Below are 25,265 nucleotides of genomic sequence, written 5' to 3'. Positions count from 1 at the left end.
TCCAGTCACTGTGAAGTGTTTTGAACCTGAACCTAAGGGACAATCTTTATTTGGTCATTCTACTGTCCCCAGTTAATCATGGATACCTGCCAGACCCTCATGGTGAATAGTCTGTGATGGATGGAATCTCCTCCTTGGGTCTTTGGTTCCCAGAAATTCTATACCCTTGGTGTAGCCCGTGTGCAGCTTTTAGCACTTTAGTAAACTCTAGCGTCTAGTCATTCTCCAAACATGCAGGAGAGCATTTCCATCCGGAGAGGGAGGGTGAGCTAGTTAATACTCACACTTCCTCCTCTCAAGTCCCTGCCTACCTCTATATTTCAGGAAAACTCTTCCTTCACCCCTCCCCCCATGGTATTGTCTTCCTACGATGGTTTTTATCATTTTCACTTTTCAGTTCCTTCATCCCCCTCTGCCAGAGAAGGATACCTTCATTTGGAGCCAAAGACATGACACAGACACTGGTTTGGTCTCTAAAAGAGCTAGAGTTTTCTGCGAATTGGGGCCATGAGATAGGCATCCTATCTTTCTTGCCTTCCCATGCCCCATCACACACAGTTCTGAAGTCCCCACAATAAGAAGGCTTTTCATCTATAAACACCACATGGTCTAACTCCGCCTTTGCTGGATTGCCCTCCCCCCAAAGCTAGTTGGGCTTCCCACTTTTGAAAGTTCAATTTTTTTCCTGAAGGAGCTTCTCCACTGCCTCCTTGGTCCAGACTTTAGTCCAAAATGCCACTTCCTTATCCTTCAGCCCTCGGGCTGCCTGAGTGGTTGTACCAATCTTCAAGTATCCTTCGTTCTGATCGTATTCTGGCCATGCAGACAATGTCTTCTCATTGGGGTTCCTGAAATCAAAATCAAAGTTTCTCAAATCTGCTATGTGGTTCCCATGTTTCTCTCTAAATTGGATGGATCTTCGGTGTATGGATATATATTGCTGCCATGGGACTTACTGCTCTGGAGATGAGGAGCGCTCCATCTACTTGGACAGCCTGACCACTGTTAGAGAGCTCTCATTGTCAAAGTACTATGGTCATATGCTCAGGCCTTTGTCCACTGAAACTTTAAAATCCACCTCTTCCCCATTCGTCTCCCCATAACATCCTACTTCTCCCACTAACCCTGTCCACCAGTCTCACCCATTCCAAGCAAAATTGCCCCAAAACTTCATCACCATCTTGCTGATGTTGATCTCTTCACTTGAGGCACCCCCTGTGAGGAAAAGGATAAAAGCCCTTAGTTGTTCCTACTGGTCCATAGGCCAACAGCATCTCTGCCATGCAAGCCTTTACCATGGTGGGTTCTGTACTCTTATTCCATATCAACTGGGTGAAAATCTGCATTTGAATAAAATCCTGACCAATTTCACACATTCAGCAATGTGCATGTGGTTCATTAGTAAGCTGGATGCTTTTGCTTTCTAGGCTGCATCTTCAGATTTTTCCCATGAGCATGAGAAGCCAGCAGGCTTTCTCTACCTTGTAGGACTGCTATTGACTGTTGGATCTTTCTTTAAGACTCCTCTCTCTCTCTCTCTCTCTCTCTCTCTCTCTCTCTCTCTCTCTCTCTCACACACACACACACACACACACACACAGACACACACACACACACACACCTTTAATAATCTGAAATATATGAGAAATGTGAAGGTCCTCATGAGTAATTCAGCTTGGAGACCCTGGTATGCCATGGAGACACTGGTGTGCCATGAGAGAAGTCATGAGTCACATACAACTGCTGAGAGTTAAGGTATGGGAGACATTTGTGAAAATATTTAAATAGTGCATAAGCTAAAAATAGGTGAGTTTTAAATAAATAGTGACATACGGAGAGACACTTTATACCTAACTCAAAGTTAATGTGAATTCCAGCCTTCCCCATACCCCTATGCGTAGGAAACTACCGGCACTCTCTTTTCAAGCGATACCCTGCAGGTGAAGTTACAGGTCAGGATTCTAAGAGACTGTATACTGGAGACACAAGCACAGCCCTCTTACATGCCCATTGGGCAGGGAAAGACTAGTGTCTGCTCAAGCTACCTCAGCTCCATTCTGTTGAACCATGAAACTAAGATCAAAAAGGAGAAACTCTCTCAAGGGTACCCAAAAAAGACTGGAGCTCAGGCCTTCTAATTCCAGGCTCATAACTAAGAAGGAACCATTACCTTTTGTAAATGGGGCACCAAATACTGAGAAGAGTTCATCCCCATGGTCTCCCGTCACCATCTCGGGTTTCAGATCCGACGAGAAGCTTGGGTGATACTGAAATTCATACATGTAGACAGGGGCTCCAGCATCTGAGAAGACACCGGTCCTTGTTCAATTCATGTGGAGGCATAAATCTGGATGGTATCAAGGTTCCCAGCTCCAGCTGACTGTTCCCTGGCACTCTCCAGCCTCCACCATCTACGCTGAACACGTGTGTGGCAGTGTGTCACCATGAGCCTCCTGATCTTCCTGGGTCACTTCCTCATCTCCTGACTGCTGCTTTCCAAAATCACCTTCTGAATTAACTGCATGCATTGGGGTCTTTTCCTCATCATGAGCTACTTACTAGCAGATAATACAGCAGGACAGTACACATCCCAATCATGTAGAACCAAGACTTAGGGCCTAACACTCAGCAGTGTCTGCATCTATCCGCGCTCGGAGATAAATGGGTCAGAATCTAATACTGATGCCAGCAACCCTCTACAACACAACCCCCGGGTCTCACCTCTGTGACGACGAGCCACAATGACAGATGGCACAGCAAATAATACATCTCCGATCAAGTCTACAAAGCGGTCTCTGTTTTTGACAAAGTCTTCTGCCCCTCCTAAGTATTCCTTAATGGCTGCAGGAATCACATCCTCGGGGACATTCTGAAATGGATCAAGGAAGTAACCCCTGTCCTAAATGGTAAGCAATGTGACTTCTTTGGCCAGTTTATACGGCTTTGTTGATCATGAACCTTTTTTTAACCCTTTAGTCTCTGCTAGGTTGATGAAGTGTTAAAGGCATGAAAATGAGACAGAACTCCAAGCCTACGTATGTTTGTGCCATTGGTGTTTCTGTTATTTGAGAGGAGCCCCCAGCCCTTCTTTGCTCTTTCATAAATTCTCACAATCCCCATCAGCCCCTTACGAGAAAGGGACTAGATTTCCTCAGAAGAGATGTGGCTGTCTTCTGGTCCAATTTGCCTGAAGAGAGTGGATATCCCATAATCTGTTGAAAAAAATTATTGAGAACTTGAGACTCTTCAAGAATTAACAGGAAGAACCCAATAAGAAAACCAATGAACTCAATTAAAAGCATGAAATTTCTTTGTTGGTCTCAAAGAACATATATCTTCCAAGAGTTAAAAAAAAATCAGTGAGACAAAAGGACTTACAACTAGAAGCTCAAAACATACTGAAGCACGTGCACACAGACATGTGCGTGCCTGTGTGCATGTGCGTGTGGTGTGTGTGTGTGTGTATTTGACATGTTAATCTATGGGGTATGCTGGTCCTCCAGTTGATGAGAGATGTATACAGAAGTAGAGAGCTCAGGGACAGAGGCCAGAGAACACACATCCCTCAGACTCAGGTGACAGAGGAAACCAATATCAGTCATAATGCTTGTGTTCTTGGTGACCTCTGAAATTTTCCTGCAGTGAGAGTTGCAGAACTCTACTCACGCTCTGGTCATATCTGAACCTCTATACTCAGAGACACGACTATCACATGGCTAAGTAGCACAGCAGCCAAAGGAACACCCTGGAATAAGCAGAACCTCCTACAATGCCTGCCTGAGAAAATGTGATGCTTTCAGATGCAGCCATTCTAAAAAGCTTCAATTGTCGACCATTTTCCTGCTTGGGATAGGACTCCTAGACTCAAAATATTTTCTCAAGGATGTGAAAGTAATCTCTAAACAATAAAAATAACCCAAAACATGTTTAAATAACATATTGGGAGAGACAAGTCTTGACCAGACTACCAGTCTCCGTGGAGAGGTATTTGAATGCCATGAGCACTGCACTTCCCATATATCTGATATCCTTCTGAGAAAGGCACAATTAGCATCTCTATGGGTCAATTCAGGACTCTTTAATAGGAAGACAGAATATTCATGAGATACATGGCAAGGTCTTCGAGGCCTGAACCCTCCAGGAGACATTTGAACTGTCCTGGAGAAGACTTTTGTGGCAATGTCTACTCAGGACAATGAGTTCAACTTCTCTGGACTCAGAGAAGAGGTAGAAAAGACGGAAGCCTTGAATAACTTAGGGTGGAAGAGTGTGTCCGCATGACGTCTGTACTTTCTTACCAGTGGAAGAAGCCAACCAAACTCTTGTTTGTTGATGCCCACCATGTAGGGGACAGTGTTGAAGCTCTTCTCAGCCAGGATCTCTTCTGGAGTCTTCGGCAGCAACACTCCATCAACTGCAGTAGGCAGAAAGGGGCAGCTCTGGGGGAGAAAACAATGCAATATCTGTGATTGTTTCTTCCCAGAGAATGTTTGTGTCCCTACCTTTGTGAATGTAAGGCCGGTACCCAGACTCTGGCAGCTATGAGCCATAGTCACAGAGACTTGGAGTCCTGACAAGGGGGCTGAGACACGAGGGCAGAGCTCCAACTGGAAGCTAGCAATAATGATGCAGAGGGGTGCACATAGCATCTTCATTTAAATTAAATATACTTGATATGAGAATAATTGACGTTTATTTACACATAAATACATACGTATACAAATAGATATTACACAAATATGGTGATATTGCTCTTCGTAGTAACTATGTCTTCAAAGTTGCAGTACATATAAAATTAGCAAATACTGAGTCACTGCTCCAAGGAGAAATCTAGAGTTGGAATTCTCGAATTCTAGGAGCCTCTGGTTACAAAGTTTCCGTTAGTTCTTATTTGTGCGGGAGTTCCTGTTTATAAATGCATTATGCTGTTTAGGTTTATTAATGCATGCAATATTTATAAAATACAATGGCGAGGAAGGCTTAACATTTTTCTGATCCTAGTAACTCAATTGTAAATTCCTTTTGGTTTCAGTCTCACAAGCATGCTTTCGAGACAGGGTTTCTCTGTAGCTTTGGTGCCCGTTCCGGAACTAGCTCTTGTAGACCAGGCTGGCCTCGAACTCCCAGAGATCCGCCTGCCTCTACCTCCCGAGTGCTGGGATTAAAGGCGTGCGCCACCACTGCCCGGCTCTCCATCATGTTTTTTAAAAGAATTCATCATCATGAGCTGGGCTTAGTGGCCCATGCCTGAAATTCTAACATTCGGGAGCCTGTGGCAGGAGGATCGCTACGATTTTGAAGTGAGCCTGAGCTACATTCTGAATTCCAGATTAGCCCGGGCTAGAGACAGAGACATCATCTCCAAAAAGAGGTAAAGAAGGAAGGGGGAAGAAAGAAAAAAAACAAACCTTCAGAACAAAAGAAATAGTTAACCAGCTCCCGTGTCTGCGGACGGCTGCCTTTCCATCCCGCCCAGCTTTATCCCACACTGCACACAGAGCAGATCTTCCCCACAGCAAGACAAACACATACATTCCTTCCTCTTCGGGATATGCTGTGCTGTTAACTAAGGATCCCACCACCTGCCAGTTTCATTTCTCTCTTAAATCTGAACACATAACATCTTTTTTCCCCCTGCTCACACATTCCAAAACTGAAATGGAGGTGCCATAGACAGTGGAAGGTTCGAACAGAGCCTCCCCCCAGCAGTGCCATTTTGGAAGAACTGGGAATCTAGCAGGGGATACAGACTGTTGACAGGGCGTACTGCAGTAGGAGTCAGGCAGGACTTAACTCTTGTCCTCATGTTACCCTGAAAAATGATTTTTCCCTCGTAGGGCATCAGAAGGAATTTACAGAGGAAAATTCTCCATTCGTAGTTCAACATAAAATAACACTAAGAAGATTAAAAACTGATAATTCAGAGGGCAAAGGTCCTTACCTCTCTGAGGTCTCCAAGTAAATTGACCTTAAAAGGTTTCTGTGAAGATAGAGGTAGAGACTTTGGTGAGATGGTCGCCATGTGTAAGAGCTGATCCATTGGTCATCATCCCCAAGGTATCAGATTCTCCCTCCTGGCTCCTCCTTATGTGAGCCCAAGGTAACAGAAGACTGCACAGAATTCTCTGAATATTGGCATGGGCTAGGATGAGAGAAGATAGCATCAAAGGGGCAGAGTCTCAGTCTCAGAGCCAAGATTGCTGGAGCTCTGGGAAAGACACTAATGCCTATTCCTAGGCTATTCTTTATCTTTTCTACCTACCCATTACCCCTGGTAACAACACCCCCAATTCTCCTTCGAGGAAAAAAGAAATAATAAAATGACTTTGGTAGCAGGGATATAATGGTGACCTAGAGCAGGAGGCGGAACGGGCCATCAGCAGAGAACTGGTTTGTCCGTCTCCCACTCTTCCCTGCTCTCACTTTTTCAATTCAGACATCTGCATGTGAGTTGAGTCGCCATAGCCCTGAACTTAAGAGACTAGTCCAAAGACGGATACATACACTGTCAATCCAACAGAATTCAAATCAGATGCCGGGACTAGACAGTTTATAACGAAATAGGACATAAGTGTGAAGTGCTCTGTCTTTAACGTGACAAGAAGATAAATGTGCTTCAGAAAGAAGCCAGTAAAGAAACACGAAAAGCTGTGGTGTAGACTCTCAATAGCATCTCCAGAGTGCCACATCCCAAGACATGAGTCACCTGAAGATTCTGTTGCTCTTTCCTTTCTATGTCTGAGGCCTCTTGCCTCTTGTTCTCTTACATTAGCAAATCCTAACCCTAATAATCTCACTGACCTGTCTAAACCATGCTTTTCTGTAGTGTGTTCATCAAGACTGCAGTGTTCACAATTCTATGACTTAGCTTTCAGCTCTGGCCTCTATATGAGACTCAGTCCTAGGATCCATCCACTGTAGTGGATAGGGTAACGCCTATAATGCCTTGATCCTACACAAAGAACTAAAGGCGATTGGGGAAAGTTGGGAGCTAAGGGAGGTGGCACGTTCCCAGGAAGAGCACACCCATTGGTTGTCCAGTGCCAAGTGATCAGCCCTGAGGACATAAATACAAGAAACATTTTATGGCATGAACAGGTTATATTTAGGAATATGTTTGAATAGAAAAATACATATATTTATGCAGTAACTATTAGTGAGAAAAGAGGTCACCAATTTGAAGGAGAGTGGGGAAGGACATATGAGAGCATGTGGATGGATGAAAAGGAAAGAAAGGATTTTGTAGTTGTATAACCTTAGAAATAAAAAAAAATAGCTATACTGGATGGATGGATGGATGGATGGATGGATGGATGGATGGATGGAAGACAGATACAGAAATAGTATGGGGGAAAAGCCCAGCATGTTGGCACTCACCTTTAATCCCAGGCTCAGGAGGCAGAGGCAGGCAGATCTGTGAATTCGAGCCCAGCCTGGTCTGTAGAGGGAGTTCTGAGACAGCCAGGACTATACAGAAAACCCCTGTCTAGAAAAAAGAAAGAGAGAGGGAGAAAGAAAGGAAGAAGGAAAGAAAGGAGGGATGGAGAGAAGGAAGGAAGAATAGGAAGTCTATTCCCAAAATTGGGAAAGAATCTCATAAAAATCTAAATTATTGGAATAATTATTATTGGAATAATAATAAAATAGTTTATTACTTAGAAAACATTTTAAGAAGTGAAGATAAATTGTGGCACAATCCTTTTTTAAAATGTGCTTAATAACTCCATCTTAAAATTCATAATAGTAATTATTTGTAGAATGGAGAATTTTAAATTTTTTAAATAGATATGAAGCATTCATAGGATGATTTATTTCTTTAGGATAGAAATGGTTGTAGTATTTTGTTTTGTTGAAGAGCTGAGGACTTTGCCCTGGCTGTGCCAGTGCTATAGTATGGGTCACATCCCCAGCCCTCTTACACAGTTTTCATTTGTAGTGTAATGTAATACCTGCTGCTTTTGGGCTTTCTTATAGTCATGATATTTCATAAGAACATAGAATGATAAATTTCCAAGTTTGGATCAAAAGGCTTCTAATAGATGAGAACTTTCCCAGCCAGACCACCCAAAGCAAGGTACAGCTGAATAGGTAAGTCCTGAGATAAGGACACAGGTGGGGCCACTCAGAAGAGAATACCTACCAATTTCAGGTTGATCTCCATGAGTTCGTCCTCTGTCTTCTGGCGAAGGCAGTTAACCATGGCTGCTGATGTGGTGGTTTTACACCCAGCAGCAATGGCAACTTGCTATACAAAATCAAAAGTAACAGCAGAGGTCAAGATCAATGGCCCTTCCCTCCATCCATGTAGACAGAAGGGTTTGATGCCATCTTCGATTTCTGAAGAAGGCAGGTAGTCCTTGAAAATCCTCTGGACCCACAGGCATGTGACCAGCAGAGGCTGACTTCTGCTTCTAACTGAAATAATGGTATTATATCTATATCTCTGTTACTTGAACTTTAAAAATGGGCACATTGTCAAAGCAGAGGACTTAACACGAGCTGTGTTCAACTCAGTGAAGAGCAAGGGATCTTAAATTTCACTGTATGCTTCCCAACAGCCTGCTCCACTCTCTGGTCATTTTCTTTCCATTTTTCTACCAATAAATAAGGATTATCATTGCATCTGCCTCATAAGGAAAGCTAGTGCCAGGGATATAGTGAAGGACGGTTTCATATCTCTATATGTCACAATTTGTAGGAAGCCTAGACAGCACAAATTATATGAAGATATATCCAAACTTAGAGAACGTGGTTTGAGTGGAGCCCTGCAGCCTTTCTGGTTCAGCCGTTCTCATGTCTGGTATTCCTTGAGCATCTTTAATTTTGTCATACGATATATTCCAATTCGTTTCCCCTCCCCCAGCTCCTCCCAGATCCTCCTACCTCCACACCTACCCAAATTCACACTCTTCCCATCTCTCTCTCGTGATAATATATAATAATATATCTCATAATAATAATAGTAGCAATAATGAGGAGGAGGAAGAGGAGGAGGAAGAGGGTTATAACAACAAATAGGAAAAAGGTCAAAGGAAAAGCAGTAGAAACTTATAGAAGCAGTGACACACGTGTTCACAAACAGAAATCTCATAGAATCACAAAACTGGAAATCAAATGCCCAGATCAAGTATTATCACACACACACACACACACACACACACACACACCTCCAAAAATGTTACTGGGTTCATTTTGTGTTGGTCCTGTATGGGGCCTGCCCTTAATAGTAGATTGTATATTCAGTGAGATTCAGTCAGAGAACACTATTTTTTTTTTCCTTTTGTGAACAGTACTTTTGAGGGCTCGTGTCCATTTCCTCTCTCTGCACTGGGACCTCGTGTGGTTTAGACCTAAATCTCTAGGCAAGAAAGACTGCCAAGGATTCCAGAAGAGCAGAAGAAAGGGCATGGGAGCTGCCCAAGGTAGGTCTTACCTCAGAGACAGGTTTGACATCTTTCCTGACCATACCAGGGGTGAGGGCCACACCACTCTCAGAAATGGCCCTGTGGAAGAGGTTCTTGGCCAGAGGAGACAACACCTGACAGGAAGAAGCAGAGCTTGTATTCATAGGAGTCAGTGACTCTCTTACCTTTGAAGTCTCCCTCTATCTGCTTCTTGGCCCTGGATGTTCAGCCGGGGACTGTGGTACACTATAGACACAACCGTGTATTCCAGAAAGTATCTCAGGCTGCCTGTATGGCCGAGTTCCTGAGACAAACTGGTGTGGAACCAGAGTTTGGAGTAGGAAGCAGAACAGAAACTTAAGTACTCAATCAAAATGACAAAACTATTGGAAAGAGAGTTAGCAATCTCTGACCTCAAATCCATTTAAGCACTTCTATTTCTTAGAATTAACCCTATAAAAAGCTATTTTGAACCCCCCCCCGCCCCCAAAAAAGGAGCCTAGCTAAAGTTTTACCTCATATGCCTGAGGTTCTGGATTTGAGCCAAAGTAGAGAAAGGAAACAAAAATAAAAAAGTATATGATAAAGGAGCTACAAAAGAAAAATTTAAGACTCCTCGTGATATTTACAATGGAAAATTTGTGGGTTTTTTTTTTTTTAAAGAATTTTATACAATGAGTTTTTATCATATTCACCTCTCTTCTTCCAATTCCACACTGGCCCATCTCTCTTCCCTACCTGCCCAACTTGTATCCTTGTCTTTTTAAACCCACAAAGTCCATATGGTCTTGAAGTTTTGGCCACTGGAGCTTATTCTACCTACCAGAAGATAACCCCTTAAAATAGTGGTTCTCAACCTTCCTAATGTTGCAACCCTTTAATACAGTTCCTCATGCTGTGGTGACCCCCAACCATAAAATTATTTTTGTTGCTACTTCAGAACTGTAATTCTGTTACTGTTATGGAACCTAATCTGTGTTTTCTGATGGCCGTAGGTGACATCTGTGAAAGGGTCATTCACTCTTCATAGGGATCACAACCTACGGGCTAAGAACTGTTGCCTTAAGGAAAACTAGCACTTCTTGTCCCAGTAATTATCAATTGCAATAGCCTCAGATAGAGGTAGAACTCCATGCCACCCTTCCCTTTGCGTGCTGAGATTTGTCTGCCTTGAGCTCTCACAGGCCTTGTGCCTGTTGTCATGACTACTGTGAGTTAATATGTGCAGCTGCCCTGTCACGCCACCCGTGTGTTGTCATCATCCACCACCTCTAGCTCATACAATCCTCCCACTTCTTCTGCAATGATCCTTGAGTCTTGGGAGAAGAAGTATGATATAGATACCCATTTAGGGCTGCTGCACATCCAGTAGTCTCTTATTCTCTACACCCTGACCAGTTTCAAGTCTCTGCATTCATCACCATCTACTGAAAAAAAAAAAAGATGTTTCTCTGGTGAGGGGTGAGAGAATACACTAACCTGTTGGTATAAGGATAAATTCTTAGAGGTTACTTTAGTACTGTGCTCATTTAGCAAAATAATAGCAGTATGTTTGATGTGGGATGCTATGAATACGTTTTATTATCATTGGTTAATAAACAAGCTAATTTGGCCAATAGCTAGGCAGAATAAAGCCAAGTGGAAAATCCAAGCAGAGATATGGAGAGAAAGAAGGTGGAGTCAGGGAGACCCCAGCAACTGCCAGAGAAACAAGACGTGAGGTAACAAGCCATGAAGCTTGAGGTAAAATATACAGTAATAGAAATGGTTTGGTTTAAGTTGTAAGAGCTAGTTAATAATAAGACTGAGCTAATAGACCAAACAGTTTGCAATTATTATAAGCTTCTTAGTGGTTATTTGGGAACTGGTAGGTGAGAGAGAAACCTCCAGTTACATATGTTCTCCACTAAGGCCTGTGATTCATCTAGCTGAAAGCTCTTGCTAGAAAATTGTGCCAAGATAACTCAAAATTTTATTATTAGGAGATTGGATAGGTTAAAAAAAAATTCATCCTAACCATGGAATATCATTCAATTATAAAAGATAATATTACATAAGAGAGTTTAATGCTTGGGGAAATATTTACACTATATTACAATATTAAAAGGAAGTGGTTAAAAATTGTAGATAGATAACAAAGAAAGGGTACATGATAGAGGAGGTAAAGACAGATACAGGCAGAGTTAGGCATGATGACATACCATTAACCCCAGCATGCAGGAAGCAGAGGTAGGAAGTTCTCTGTTAGTTCAGGGCCAGCTTGATCTACATAGCAACTTTCTGGCCAGCTGGAATTATATAGTGAGACCCTGTCTCAAAAAATAGAAGATAAGAGACATATGGGGATATAGAGAGGAGGGAAGAGGCATAAAGTTTGGAAAAACTAAAAAACATTGGTCAAAACTTCCACACTGACAATGTCTGGGTGGTGGGACACGGGATGACTTTATTCTTCAGGCTTATCTGAAATTTAACATTTACTATATTTTAAAAAACACATTGCAATGTTTTTGTAGCTGCTGAACCATGGTACAAATAGGTGTTTGAACAATGAGGCCATAGGGATAACCCTCTGCTCCTCCCTGAGGCAACCAAAGAGTTCCTTACCTCTCCCAATGTAACATGAGGGCTGGCTTGTTTGTTGTTGGGGTTTTTGTCCCGCCCGGTACCCCACAACTGTTTAGCCCCAAAGAAAATCACACATAGGTCTCCATAAATTATAAGCTGATTGGCCCATTAGCTCTATCCTCTCACTAGCTAACTCTCACATCTTGATTAACCCATTTTTCTGATCTATTTTAGCCATGTGGCTCTGTACCTTTTTCAGTGGGGCAGCTCACATCCTGCTGCTTCTGTGGTCTCGGCAGGAGTGGGAGGAATCAACTTGCTCCTTCCCAGAATTCTCCTGTTCTCATTCATCATTTCTACTTCCTGTTTGGTTTTCCCACCTATATTTCCTGCCAGGCCAATCAGCGTTTATTTATAATATGATTGACAGAATACAGACAATTCTCCCGCACCATCCCAACACCTTCTGTGTCCTCAGTGTCCATAGCCTATTTCCACACCAACACGACACATCGCTGTCCCCTGGACTGTGTCTGTGTCCCACATTCTCTGTTCTACTCTCTGCTTGTCACTTGGCTCATTCTTCCCCTCGGCCAACTTTATCGACCTTTCATTCCCCAAACCCAGGTGCTCTGCCTCTAAGGATAGAAAAATCCTCATATCATCTAGAGGAAACCCTTGCCTGTTATCAAGTTCCCACAGCACACAGAATGTCTTTCAATGGCTGCAAGATAGGTCTGTCTAACTCATCTTCTTTTGCTTCTCCCTATTTGTATTCTATCAACACCTAGTTCCCTAAACTGGTAAAGTCCTAATGCTAAGTGATTAGCAAAGAAGAAGAGACTCTACAAGAAAAGATGGGTATGTCACTGGCACAGACAGAATTGGATGCTACTACATAAACCTCAGTTCTAAGCTTTCTGGGGTCAAGGAAAAGTTGACCCTTTGCTCAACACTATCTGATATTGTACAATAAGTAAATTGAACTCGAGGAGAGCAAAAAGTACCATGGCTGGATTGGTTGGCCTCCAAGATATCCTATTAATGGTCACATAAAGTCTAGGCATGAGGCCTGGTACCAGGGACACTTACAAGAACAGAGACACTTTCACCTCCTGCTGACTCTCCAAAGATGGTCACAGAGTCTGGGTCTCCTCCAAAGTTGACAATGTTGTCCTGAACCCAGCGTAATGCAGCCAGCTGATCCAGGTGGCCCCAGTTCCCCCGGCTGTGTTCATCTCCTGTGCTGCAAGAGAATAGGGTGCAAGTATGGACAGATATGTCACAGCAGGTTCTAAAGAGCACAGATTGACTAGGAGCTCAGTGTGAGCTTTCAGGAATAAGTCTTCTTCTGCATTCGTGACACAGGGACCTTCATCACCCCTAATCCTGATAGCACTGTTCTAGGTGGGGCTTTCCTCTCCCAGAAAGTGTGTGCTGAGGTATCATTATGTACCCCAGAGTGGTATAAGACCTAGAACACACCTGAGAACTAAACAAAAACTTCCAAAATTCAGAACCAGATGAAAAGAGAGCATAATGCCATCTAGTGGGAACATTAAAATGAGCCAAGGAACTAGCAGGAGGCCTGGAGGAAAGAATGAAAGATTTCACGACCATGGAGAGATACTTTGAGGCACCAGTATTTAATAGAGGCCTGAATAGAATGAACACATCTATCTCAGAAATTATCAGAGGGAGGAAGTAGAGCCAAGTACAAAGGCCTTAAGGCCTTGAGAACAAAGCTGTGTATGAAACTGGTGTGTAATGTGGGAAGAGTATGCATTGTGAGCCTTGGCCAGGACTTGTATGTCCTTGTAGACCTAGACCAAGTGGGGACCTTCTCCAGTGGTAAGACATAACTCACTCTGACATACACATAATCAAATCATGATATTAGCAATATTTTAATAATAAATGGTTAAGATATTATTCAGGGCAAAGACATAGGGCTTTGATTAGTAAGAAGAAATAGATTCAAGGTAACTAGATTCTGAGCATATTTCAAAGGAAACCAAGAAAATTTGATATGAAACTGAATGTAGAGAGGGCAAGAAAGAAGAATTCGGGTTTCTAGGAGGTCTTTCTCCTGATCAAAGGGGAAGGTGGAACTGATAGCAGCTATACAGGGAACCCTGGAGGAAAGAGATATATTTGTTAGGGAGATACATGGAGTCTACAGTTCCATGAACACTGTAAAGGCATTCTGCAGACATCCCAGGGAAACAAGACAAGGGAGCTAAAGGCAAGTGCCTGAGGTTCAAAGGAGAACTGAGGACTACAGACGGGGACCAGCAAATGGACAGCTGGAATCACTCAGGGCTTCACTGGGGAGGGAGATGGAGCATCAAACAAGATGGTGCATAACCAAAGCCAGGAGAAGGATTCTCTCAAAGAGGCAGTAGCAACTGACTGTCGTGGCTGATGTAGTGGGTCCCATGTGGTTAAGAGTACCATTGAAGGTCTCAGTTTTCCTCTGTGGCAGCCTAGAGAACATGGGCAGATAAAAACATGCCTGCAGGAGCACTCACTAAGTTCATTCAGAAGACGGTCCTTCCTTTCCTTTCCTGTGGGAAGATGTATAGCATTTGACCACTATTCAGCCACTAGGTTGTGCAGTGACCACAAGAATAGAGGAATGCAGTGTGTTGCCAGCACAAGTCAAGAGAGGTGAGTGTTTCAGAAGAGACAACACTAAGAGTGGGCCATAGAGAACATGTCAGGGCATCACAGGGTAGCGATCAAAGCAGGAGAAATGGTATAAACATTCAAAAGTAGATCCACAGACATTTCTGGGGAAGGAGGAGGTGGGTGAGGCTAATAATGAAGGGAGCAGATGCTTTTTGAAAGAGTTGCGCAAATGGCTGTATGAGAGATTACATCACTATAGCTTGGTCCTAAAATCTTTGAATCAGCAGCTGTTACGACTTAGATGTGGTTTGTGCTACCTAGGCTTATTGCTCCCTAATACAGCAAGAAGATACAGTGATGGATCCTGTAATAGACAAGACCCAATGGAAGGTGTGATGTAGGAGGGTCATCTGTCTATATGTTACTTTCATTGGTTAATAAAGAGACTGCCTTGGACTTCTAATAGGGCAGAAAATTAGGTGGGTGGAGTAAACAGAACAGAATGCTGGGAAGAAGGCAATGAGGCAGATGCCATGAAGCTCTGGCCCAAGATGGACATAGGTTAGAATCTTCCTGGTAACCTACCACCTCGTGGTGCTACACACATTAATAGAAAGGGGTTAATCAAAATGTGAGAGTTAGCCAGTAAGAGGCTAGAGCTAATGGGTCAGGCAGTGCTTAAATGAATACAACTTGTGTGTTGTTATTTCGGGTATAAAGCTAGCCGGGCAGGAGCCGGGTGGGACGAAAAGCAGGCCTGCTTGCCTCATTGTTACAAAGATGATTTAAGTCTTCAGGTGCTGTGCTTGGAAGGTATCTGTGAAAAAGCTTTTATAGTAAGAACAAGGCTCCTCTTTTTTTTTCCTATATCACCATGAAATATATCTAGATATCTAAGTGGAAGACTCCATGTTGATGCACTGACAATGTGGCAGTGCTAATAAAGGGCCCCACCAGATGCCACCATGAGGTCACTTGATCTTGGACTTTGACTCTCAAAGAAAAAAAATCTAAATTCACCTTTTTGTTATTGTGTACCATCAGTATGTAACTGACAATTATGGAAGTTAATGTGCAGTCTCTAGTGACCTACCTGAAGAATCCCCAGATGCCCAGGCGATACTGAATGGCCACCACTACCACGTTTTCATGGGCAGAGAGGGCCAGTCCATCATAGGTGGATGCCCCACCCACCACCAGAGAACCTCCATGGATCCACACCATCACCTGCAGGACACAGCAGCAAGGACCATAAGAAGCAGCACTAGGAAGACCTAGTCTATGCTGGTTGTCTTTTCCTCACCCTGCCTGAAGGAGGCCAGTGCCCAAAGTCTGTCAGTGCCTAGCAAGGATACAACAAAAAGCATCTTCTTCCATCTCCTCTCACCAGTGCTGGGCCCACCATCCAACTTTATGTCTCCTTTTGCTCCCACCCTGAGTACCATGTATTCTAATGCTCTTCACATTAATAGCATCACTGCAGGCACAGGAAGGACCAAGGATGCCCTGTTTTCCCCTATACTCACTCCCAGACTCTTCATCTACCTGAATTTATGCTCCATATCAGTTAACTCTGTAGTGATGGGTGAAATTATATTGTGTGTGATGACTACCTCAAGACTCATTTATTCCTGCTGGGATGTTTTGAATGAGAATGGCTCCTGTAGGCTCATATATTTGAATGTTTGGTCCCTGGTTGGTGGAAAAACTTTGGAAGGATTAGGAAAGGTCACCTTGTTGGAGTAGATACTTCACTGTGCCTGAGTTTTGAGGTTTCAAAGATCCATCCCAGGCCATGAGAGTGTTTAAATAATATTATAACATTGCCTATAAAGAAAAACTTACAATTTGTGACATATACCAAGAATTGACCTCCAAGCATTAGAAATAACTTTCTTATCTGTTCTTGGTGTCATTCACTTCCAGGACTCTTCAACCTGAGAACACTGTAACCCTAGTTTATGTTATAATTGTCTTCATTACTTTTTTCTTTTAATACTATTGTTGTCATTCAGTGGCAACAGACTTACACTATCTCTCTTTTAATATATTTTACCTTTAGATTACTCTTTTAAAATGTTCTTTTGTGTCTTGTCACATTCTCAATATATAACGATGAAGGCATTTGTTCCTGTTGTTTCAACAACATTCTAAAGAGTAAACTACATAACACAGAGATCACATGGATGATTCAGGGCAGTTGTGCCATGGTTTCAATGGCTCTTACCCTTTCTGGGCCACTGGTTGGTGCAGTCATGCTGCTCTTGCTTAGGCTTGGTATTTATAACCATGTAAAATTTGTGTCTTCTAGGATATGACAATTTCAAACTATATCCCTAATGATTCGAGGATTCTAGTCAACTTCTGCTACAGGAAGTTCAGTCTCCACTCCAAATGATAAAGTAGAGAAGAATTTGTGATCTGTCTTAGGTGGGGATTACACCTCTCAAAGTTAAAAGGAAGGTTTTAAAAGACAGATCATCATCTTTCAGTCCCCCCCAAAAGCACTCTAGGGATCACAGCTCTCAGGGTGTGGAGATTAGGATAGAGAGAGGAATCAAGATTGATAAATGAGAGAATCCAATGATAAATGAGAGAATCCAATGGCAGAAAAAAAAAACCATTCTGACCATGAGTTACATGGAAAAAAACAGCCTGTATGGAAGCCAAGACCAGTGATCTTCAAATGCTGGCAAAGCCACGCTGTGAACAACTATGCAAATGACTTATGAAAGAGAGATTGTCATGGCTCAAGGCCCCTGAACCTCAGAGCCCTCCAGCTCTCCAGCTCCCTTCATTCTCAACAGTACTTTCTCTAATAAACTTTCTCTATTTCTATCACTATTTGTGTGTCCCTGATTCATCCTTTATTCCAGAAAACAAGAACCTAGATGTCTTTGTAGGAGCACTCTGGACACTAATCCACACCTGTAATACTAGGAGGCAAGGCTGTGAGAATGGCCCATGAACCTCCTCTTACTGACCCCAAATCTGGCTGTGTATGGGTACCCTGAGTGCATATAGAAGATGAAGCAAACGTGAGTGAGCTCTGTCCCCCCACTTCCTTGTAGTTTCAAAGCATATGCAGAACAAAACAGGAATTTTAAGATCACACCTTCTCCCTTCACTCCTAGGCTAAAAGCCAGGGCATCTCAGGGAGGTCACAAGACCCTCACCTCTTCCACCCATTAGTCATCTTCTGTTTCAGCAGCCCCTTCAACTTCAGCCTCCAACTAATAGCCAGCCCCATTTCCCGGTCCTTCATTTATTTGGAAAATTCTAACTCACTGGGTCATCAGCCTGTGATGAGATGAGGAGGAGAATGAGCTGTTAAGTCCCAGATGTTTGGTCACCACGCTTCTGACACTGTCTCCCTCTGCACCCTCTACACTGCCATAGGACAGAAGGTTTTACATGTGATAGTTGTGGGCTGTGGAAGTGATAGCTGTGTGCTGTGGAAAAGCCTCATGTCATGCTTAGCTCATGACAAAGACACTGGTTTGGTGATCAGAAAGCCCAATCTCTTTTCCTCTGTCACTAATGGCTGATGTCCTTTTCTTCAATTATTGCCCCAGTTTCTCTGTAAAATAAAAAGTTCATCATTTTTCTCTAAGAGTCCTCCCAGGTTTTAATTTGCTTCAAATTATACCTAGGCTACTCTGAGGATCATATTCTCTCTCTAGTAACTAAGACCAGTCACTGCCTTTCTGTTGGTGTCAGGGAACTTGAAAGAGCAAGGTGTACATGGCAATCTCCACTATAGTCTGGTTGACATCTCTGGGTCTGGGACAGCGTGAGGGAAGGAATACTTGCAGTCCCAATAGTTACAGAATGCTATGGATCTCTGAACTAATCCTGACCCATGGAGCCCCTAGACCCAGCTTCCTTCATCCCCCTCCAGTTGCACAGAAAAGCCAGATGCTGGAAATTACAAGTCCAGATCAGTGGTCCCCATGCTCACCGGCAGCCTCATGCTCTTTGTCAAGTTGGCAGGAGTGTAAATATTTAGGTAGAGACAGTCTTCAGAAAACTGGAGAGGAATGTTCTCCTTTCTGTTGGTGAAGAGATCGGAGAGCATTTTCCCTACCGTAGCATCTTGGGAGCACCTGAGAGGGAGAGAGAATATCTGAGGTCCACCAGACAGATATTGGGCATGTCACCTGGGGTCAGCTTTGCCCTGCGAAGCTTGAACCTGGAAATGTGGTAGGTATCAAGGGTAAGAGGGTCTTTGTGGCTCCTGAGGAACCCTGGGATGCTGTAGAGTCTCCTGAATCTGCAGAGAATGCAGACCTGGCATCATTCCTGCTCCTGGAGTGTTGGGGCTGCCTTACTCCATGAAAGGAGCTGCTCACACACCAACTTGCCCTGGGAGATGGCACTCCCTGCTCTGTCCGATGGCCTTTCTTCTGCTAGGCTTTGTACGGACTATAGGGTGGCCTACTTCTCTACCACATAAATTGATACAGTTCTTGAGAGTCTTCCATCAACCAGAAGAGCTACCTCCAATGACTCACAGCCCATAGCAGGTCAGGGGTCATTTCTCTGTGGGGTAAATAGATGCATTCTAGTCCTGCCTCAGTGACTAAGGTGCTAGGTGACATTGGTGAATTTCTTTCCTGCTCTGGTCCCTAATCTTTCAGGTACAGATGAGAAGAATGCAATCTTGAGGGACCTTGCAGCCCTGGTCTGCTAAATTTCTAATTACTCACCTGCCCCAATAACCATTGGTTACTTCCCTGATGAGAGGTCTTGGAGATTATTCCCAGATTGTAACTTTTAATGAGAACTGAGTTCTCCTAGTTGGTTTAAATTGGCATTCGTTTAGAGTCCCTTTATGTGATAACTCGTTTGAGCTCCAGGTTGGCCACCAGTGTGTTCTTTCATGTCCTCGATTTATAAATGAGAAAGGTGGGGCACAGGTTGATTAGAGAAACTGACCAAGATATCATGAGCAGGAGGGAAGCATATTTACATCCCATGTAAAGGATAACCAACATCCCTGAGCCCAGTAGGCAAGTGGTAGGATCTGAGATACTAGAGAGGAATTTCCAGTTTCCATCTTGGAGAGTGTGCCCTATGTAAACAATAGAAATATGTTTAATTTTCAAATATCAAAGAGAAAAAGGGTTCAACACCACCAGTAATTTAGATAACTATAACACAAAGATTTGATACTATAAATTATTACTGTGATTTTATATTGTTATTTTTCTTATTCAGTAACCACAAAACAAGCATTCTTTGAGTAAGTCCAAACATTGGCAAGCATCTGCTAAATAAATAAAGACTTTTGCATATATCAATGAAAGAAATGTGTATATTTAGAATATTTATGAAGGGAAATTGAGCCAAAAAGCACGTATTATTTGACTCAGTAATGTCATTGATGGGGCTGAAATATTCATGAAAGTGTGTAATTATGTTGCTAAAACATATCCACAATATTCTTATTCATTTCATCAAGCATATCAAAGACAACTCAATAACCTCCCCAAAGAAATTGAGTAAATAAACTATATTTCAATAGCAAAATTAAGACAGCTCCTGAACATCAGGCTGTGATAATTATGCTATGGAATGATGTTGATACTGATGATATTCTTATAAATGAATAAAGAATCTGCCACAGTGCCTCTATGTATAATCAGGAAGAAATTGTACCACAAAGACAAGGACGAGAAAGTACGACAGAAAAGCCCTCAGTTCTCTCTGGGTGACGAAATGGGTGCGGTTTCGGTTTTCCTGTCTCCGCTTCCTGTATTTCCCAACAATTTTTTGCAAACTGCTTGCTTTATACTTGTAATCAAGAAATGAAAAGAATGACCCTATCCTATAGCCATACTGATGAATATCTTGCATATCACCATAGAACCTTCATCTAGCGATGGATGGAGATAGAGACAGAGGCCCACACTGGAGCACCGGACTAAGCTCCCAAAGTCCTAACGAGGAGCAGAAGGAGGGAGAACATGAGCAAGGAAGGCAGGACCACGAGGGGTGCACCCACCCACTGAGACAGTGGGTCTGATCTATTGGGAGCTCACCAAGGCCAGCTGGACTGTGACTGAAAAAGCATGGGATAAAACCGGACTCTCTGAACATGGCGGACAATGAGAGCTGATGAGAGGCCAAGGACAATGGCACGGGGTTTTGATCCTACTTCATGTTCTGGCTTTGTGGGAGCCTAGACAGTTTGGATGTTCACCTTCCTAGACCTGGATGGAGTGGAAAGGACCTTGGACTTTCCACAGGGCAGGGAACCCTGACTGCTCTTGGGGCTGGAGAGGGAGGAGAAGAGGAGTGGGGGGAGGGGGAGAGGGGTGGGAGGAGGGAGAGGGAAATGGGAGGCGGGGAGGAGGCGGAAAATTTTTCTTTTCAATAAAAAAATAAAAAAAAAAGAAATGAAAAGACTAAGCGTTGTCTTAAAGGGAAAGACATTTTAGAAGACCAAAAGAAGTGGGGTTCTGGAACCCTCCAGAAGGACCTGAGAAGATGGACAGTGTTTGAACCGACTTTGGCAGGTGTCCGGAATTCTTGGGGAGTGGCAGTCGGACCACCTGGAATACCCAGCTTTCTTCACCCACGGGCCACAGTGACAAGGAACACCGACCCCCAGTCAGCCTGTGGCTAGTTAGCAAGACTGGATTTGCAGTGACCCTCCATTCCCTTCACCCACATCCATTCTTACCCAACCCACACCACCCCACCAACATTTAAGACAGAACAAACAGAATCTTACTGTTCAACTTCTTTATCTCATCAAAGCACTTAGCATTTCTATCATATTCTCTAAATAATTTATTAGTTTACTTGTTGCCTCCTATCAGCAAGATTCATGAAGATAACTGGCTTCTTTGCTCATGGATTCAAACTCCCAGGGCATGCCCGACTCACAAGAAGCACGTGGTGGATACAGGCTCTAAGAAGCTGTGACAGTTCTACACTGGTTTAATTTCTACAGTGCTCTTAGGGACTCCAGACAAAACAGTTGAGCACAGAACTGCCTGACTTCTTTCTGTGTCACTGAGAGAGATGTCCCTGTTGGATGAGACCCAGACCCACCCCAGCGGCTTACATAGGAGGGTAGGAGGTGGCATCCTTCACGAAGCTCCAGGGCTCTGCAGGCTGTGGTGGTGCAAACCTCAGGGAGCCAAGAGGGGGCTTGGCAAAGGGAACTCCCAGGAAGACGGCCACAGGCTGTTCGAATCCTTCTAAGCTGACATACTTCCCCAGGACTTTGCCATGAACAGTGTCCACCACGGGTGGTGAGGATGGGTGCCCTGCTGGACAAGAAAACATGAGGGCACATCAGAGGGCAAAGACCAGACCTGGATTCCAGGAGTTTTTTCACTGTCTATGAATGTGACCTTGAGTAAGTCACCTCAACTCTTTTCACATAAAATAACTCATAAGAATGATGGAATGAATAAATCAGATCGGGAGGTATAAAACTATCCAAGCAAAGTGGTTGTAAACAGAGAACTTCTACTGAACAAGACCTTCAGTTTCTCTCTCAAAAGCCTCCAGGAGCATTTATCTATTGTGGTCCCAGGGCATGATGGGTGAGAGAATGAGCAGGAAGGGTAGCCCCTTGTCTCTGGAGGAATGCCCAATAGGGAAAGAGCCACAGACACATTTGCCCTGGCTCTGGAGTGAAAGAGGTTTATCCTGGGAAAGGACAGGAAGGGTTTTAGGAGTCAGAAGGAGTGAGACCTCCTAACTGGTGTGATCGTGGAGGAACTGGATTTACAGATGGGGAGAGAGGGAGTTAGGTAAGATAGGAAGAGAGTGTATAAAACAGAGAAAAGAGACTGTGTAACGACCCAGAGAGTCCTGAGCATAGGGCCTGGCTGGAAATGGCGGCAGGTGACTATGAAGCCACCAAGTGGAGTTCCATGAGGAGAGGACGATAAGGAAGATGGCCCCAGGGTGAGCAGGTAGAGTCTATCATTTGGATTGAGATTATTTTGTGGTCAATAATCTGCAACAAGTGTGCTGGAGGACAAAATATTTAGTTCTAGAACTTTCCTCTGTTAGCTCTGAGCTGGGCCATACAGAGAATAAAGACTGGATATCGGGCTTCTGTGTGCTCATGACGAGAGTCTCTCAGTGAAAACAATGCTTCTCCACTGCCATGCTTCTGCCTGCGGGGAACACTGACTCAACCCCATCCTCTTTCAACACTCCATTATGGTCAGTCCCGACACATCCTTGTCTGGGCTTCAGTAATCTATGCACCAGGGTATCATCTGCAGGAAACTATATCCTGACTCCTGCCCTCCCAGTTGCCGTGGAGACAGGTAGATTGTCAACATCTCTCCCAAAATGTGTGGGCAGAGAGGAAAACAATCCATATTTGGCCTAAGAGAAGAATAGTCCGAGTATTAGACATGCTATGGGGGAGGCTTAGAGAATAATATCTGTATTTCTAATTCTCTTGTTCACTCTGGATTGTTCTCGGGTAATTATTGATAACTAGTAATCACTTGTAGTCATGAATATAGTAATGATCTACTTTCCTGATGAAGAAAGTGTTATGTAATATATGTGCCGTGCACTGAGCCCCCGTGTCTGCACTCTGTGCGCTAGAACTCAGTTCGCGAGCTTCAGGCAAGGCGCTGGAGATTGAGAATACAGACGCAGACAGACAGAGAGACAGCGACACGGGTCATCCTTGAATTCCCCAAGAATGCCTCCTTTATTGTGTTCAGGGGCAGATTATATAGAGATAGCCACGCCCCATCCAAACCCACCAGAAACCACTCTCCTGCCATCAGGAACTCCTGAAGGTCTCGTGCTCAGAGCAGCTGTAGGTACTCAGATGAGGGGATTACAAGAAATTCAGGATCTGGGGTCTCACTGCTCCAAGCATATATGGACTGGTAGCATATAATGAGTAAATGATTTAATATAAATTGAAAATAAAAACAGTATTCAAGTCTCATAGTACCCATGGTCAGTTACATGCTAAGGATATTCACGTTTTTTATGGTGACTGCTAATTATTACAAATATCTCTCTTATGAACTTTCACGGAGAAATGCCCAGTTAGTCCCCAATTTCTGGTATTCTGACTTATAATGTTTTCAATCTAAGATAGAGAACATAGTCCCACCAATAGTCTAAGAACACAATCATTAATACTAGAAATTCTAAAGTGAAGCGACAAACTCGTATGTCTGCTCCATGGTTACCACCAACCGTCCTGTATGTCTATGGTCAGCAGCCTTGAGGGGGGAATAAATTCCCTGAGGAGGAGCAGAAAAAGGACCATGAGCAGTTGTGGCTTATATAATAGGGAGTGTACACAGGTTCACATATCAGGCACTTGTTGTGTGCCAAGGGTGCATTCCAGTCCCTGGTAGTTTCTCAGAGATGCCTTGCTGAATGCTTGTCAATATGCTCACTTAAGTGGTGAATGAGTGGGATTTGGAAGCAGCCTGTAGTGAGCTCCTAAAGATGAAAATATATTGGCATTGCCAGAGTAACATCCCGTTCCAAATTTGGGTCCTTCCCAGCTCTGCCTTGCACTCAGTTCCCAGCCTCTCCTGGTGTCATATGTCCAGAAAGAAGATTAAATACAGAAGAGGCTTAGGTTGCCAGGACTCTGGTAGCTCACTAGCTCATCACCAGCTTCATGTGGGTCTCATAGCCTGGACCATCCTCAAGCTGTCCTGGTCACCCAAAACTGAACGCCAGAAAATGGAAACAGCCTATGTGCCCCCAAAGTCCTCTGAGATAACTCTATATAGCCTGTCCTACACACCAATTTTTTCCACCTTTCCCCTTCCTTTCAGGGGAAACAAAAAGGCCATTGCCCACCGTCGCTCCACCCCACACCTCCTAAGTGACCTGACACCCATTGGCAGCACTCATGTCCTGTGTGGCCATCTGTATCATCTCTCATGGCCAAGGCTGGTTGTACATGACTGTCCCAAATTCAAGCATGTGTTTGGAGGATAAACTGTGCTGTAGAACCAAGCCTGTCAACCCTTGCAGTTCTGCCCACCTCTTCCCTGGAACAGAGCTTCTACATATTTGTATTTCAGGGGACTCACCATAAGTCATGCAAACAGGAAGTAAAACCAGGACCACAGCGTGGAACCTCATCATGGAATGACAACGGTTCTTCCAGCTCTGACTTCTCTGTGCTCCTCTTAAAGGATGTTCCGTCTCCTCCCCAAACTTCAAACTCCGCCCTACAGAAGTAGACCAACTACATCATCTAAAGTAGCAGATACACCTCCCTCTTCCAAAGAGCTTCCCCAAAGTCCTTTAGTGCCACCAAGCCATGTCTACCCTCTTTCATCTGAGCAGTCTGTAACAAGTAGCAGACAGGCATAAATATATCCAACTTTGTATGTAAGACTTTTCCCATTGTAGAACTCCATCCTCAGAGTCAGAGTGCGTCAAGCAAACTGGATTCTAAAAAGAAGGAGCAACACTATAGAGTAACTTGAAGCCCCAACGTTGCTCAACTGGGGTATTAGGACACATCCATTAGCTTCTGTGGTCTGGTATCTCTGATGGTTCTAGGCATTCAAGTTTGGACGTGGTCATACACTTTGGTCAGGCCTCTGCTGCTATGATTTCATCATGATGTGTCTACCTAAATCTTTCGTGTATTGAATCGTTGACCCCAGCTCATGGTGGGAGTGAGGT

General features: G+C 43.7%; 1 protein-coding gene across 3 annotated transcripts; it reads right to left on the bottom strand.

The window, feature by feature from the left end:
• Nucleotides 1-396: 396 nt before the first annotated feature.
• LOC130863435 (liver carboxylesterase 1-like) lies at nt 397-24,737 on the bottom strand. Of its 3 annotated transcripts, none has more exons than XM_057753391.1 (14): nt 24,662-24,737; nt 21,679-21,886; nt 18,565-18,709; nt 15,697-15,830; nt 13,065-13,218; nt 9,434-9,538; nt 8,141-8,245; nt 5,942-5,980; nt 4,299-4,439; nt 3,132-3,212; nt 2,722-2,869; nt 2,171-2,302; nt 1,143-1,215; nt 397-848 (listed from the first exon to the last, which is right to left on the bottom strand). In XM_057753391.1, exons 1-14 carry the CDS (start codon nt 24,714-24,716, stop codon nt 674-676), a joined length of 1,695 nt encoding a protein of 564 aa, XP_057609374.1. In that variant the 5' UTR covers nt 24,717-24,737; the 3' UTR covers nt 397-673. The 3 variants fall into 3 exon arrangements, with proteins under 3 accessions (XP_057609374.1, XP_057609375.1, XP_057609376.1); XM_057753392.1 differs by having other exon boundaries at nt 21,679-21,883; XM_057753393.1 differs by lacking the exon at nt 397-848 and having other exon boundaries at nt 1,144-1,215; nt 2,171-2,267.
• Nucleotides 24,738-25,265: the final 528 nt, after the last annotated feature.

Source organism: Chionomys nivalis, chromosome 21 (genome assembly GCF_950005125.1).
Source record: "Chionomys nivalis chromosome 21, mChiNiv1.1, whole genome shotgun sequence".
Classification (NCBI taxonomy): Eukaryota; Metazoa; Chordata; class Mammalia; order Rodentia; family Cricetidae; genus Chionomys; species Chionomys nivalis.
The sequence above is the reverse complement of the archived record's forward strand: the minus strand, read 5'-3'. Positions and strand labels throughout refer to the sequence as shown.

What these genes read in the sequence shown, in the direction of transcription:
- LOC130863435 (XM_057753391.1), bottom strand. Translation starts at nt 24,716, where the DNA reads ATGATGAGGTTCCACGCTGTGGTCCTGGTTTTACTTCCTGTTTGCATG. An exon ending in GTGAAAGTGTCTCTGTTCTT is followed by an intron (nt 9,539 to 13,064) that starts GTAAGTGTCCCT and finishes TCTTCCTGTCAG; the next exon opens with GTGTTGTCTCCTCTGGCCAA. An exon ending in TGTGGCTCGTCGTCACAGAG is followed by an intron (nt 2,303 to 2,721) that starts GTGAGACCCGGG and finishes GTGTCTTCTCAG; the next exon opens with ATGCTGGAGCCCCTGTCTAC.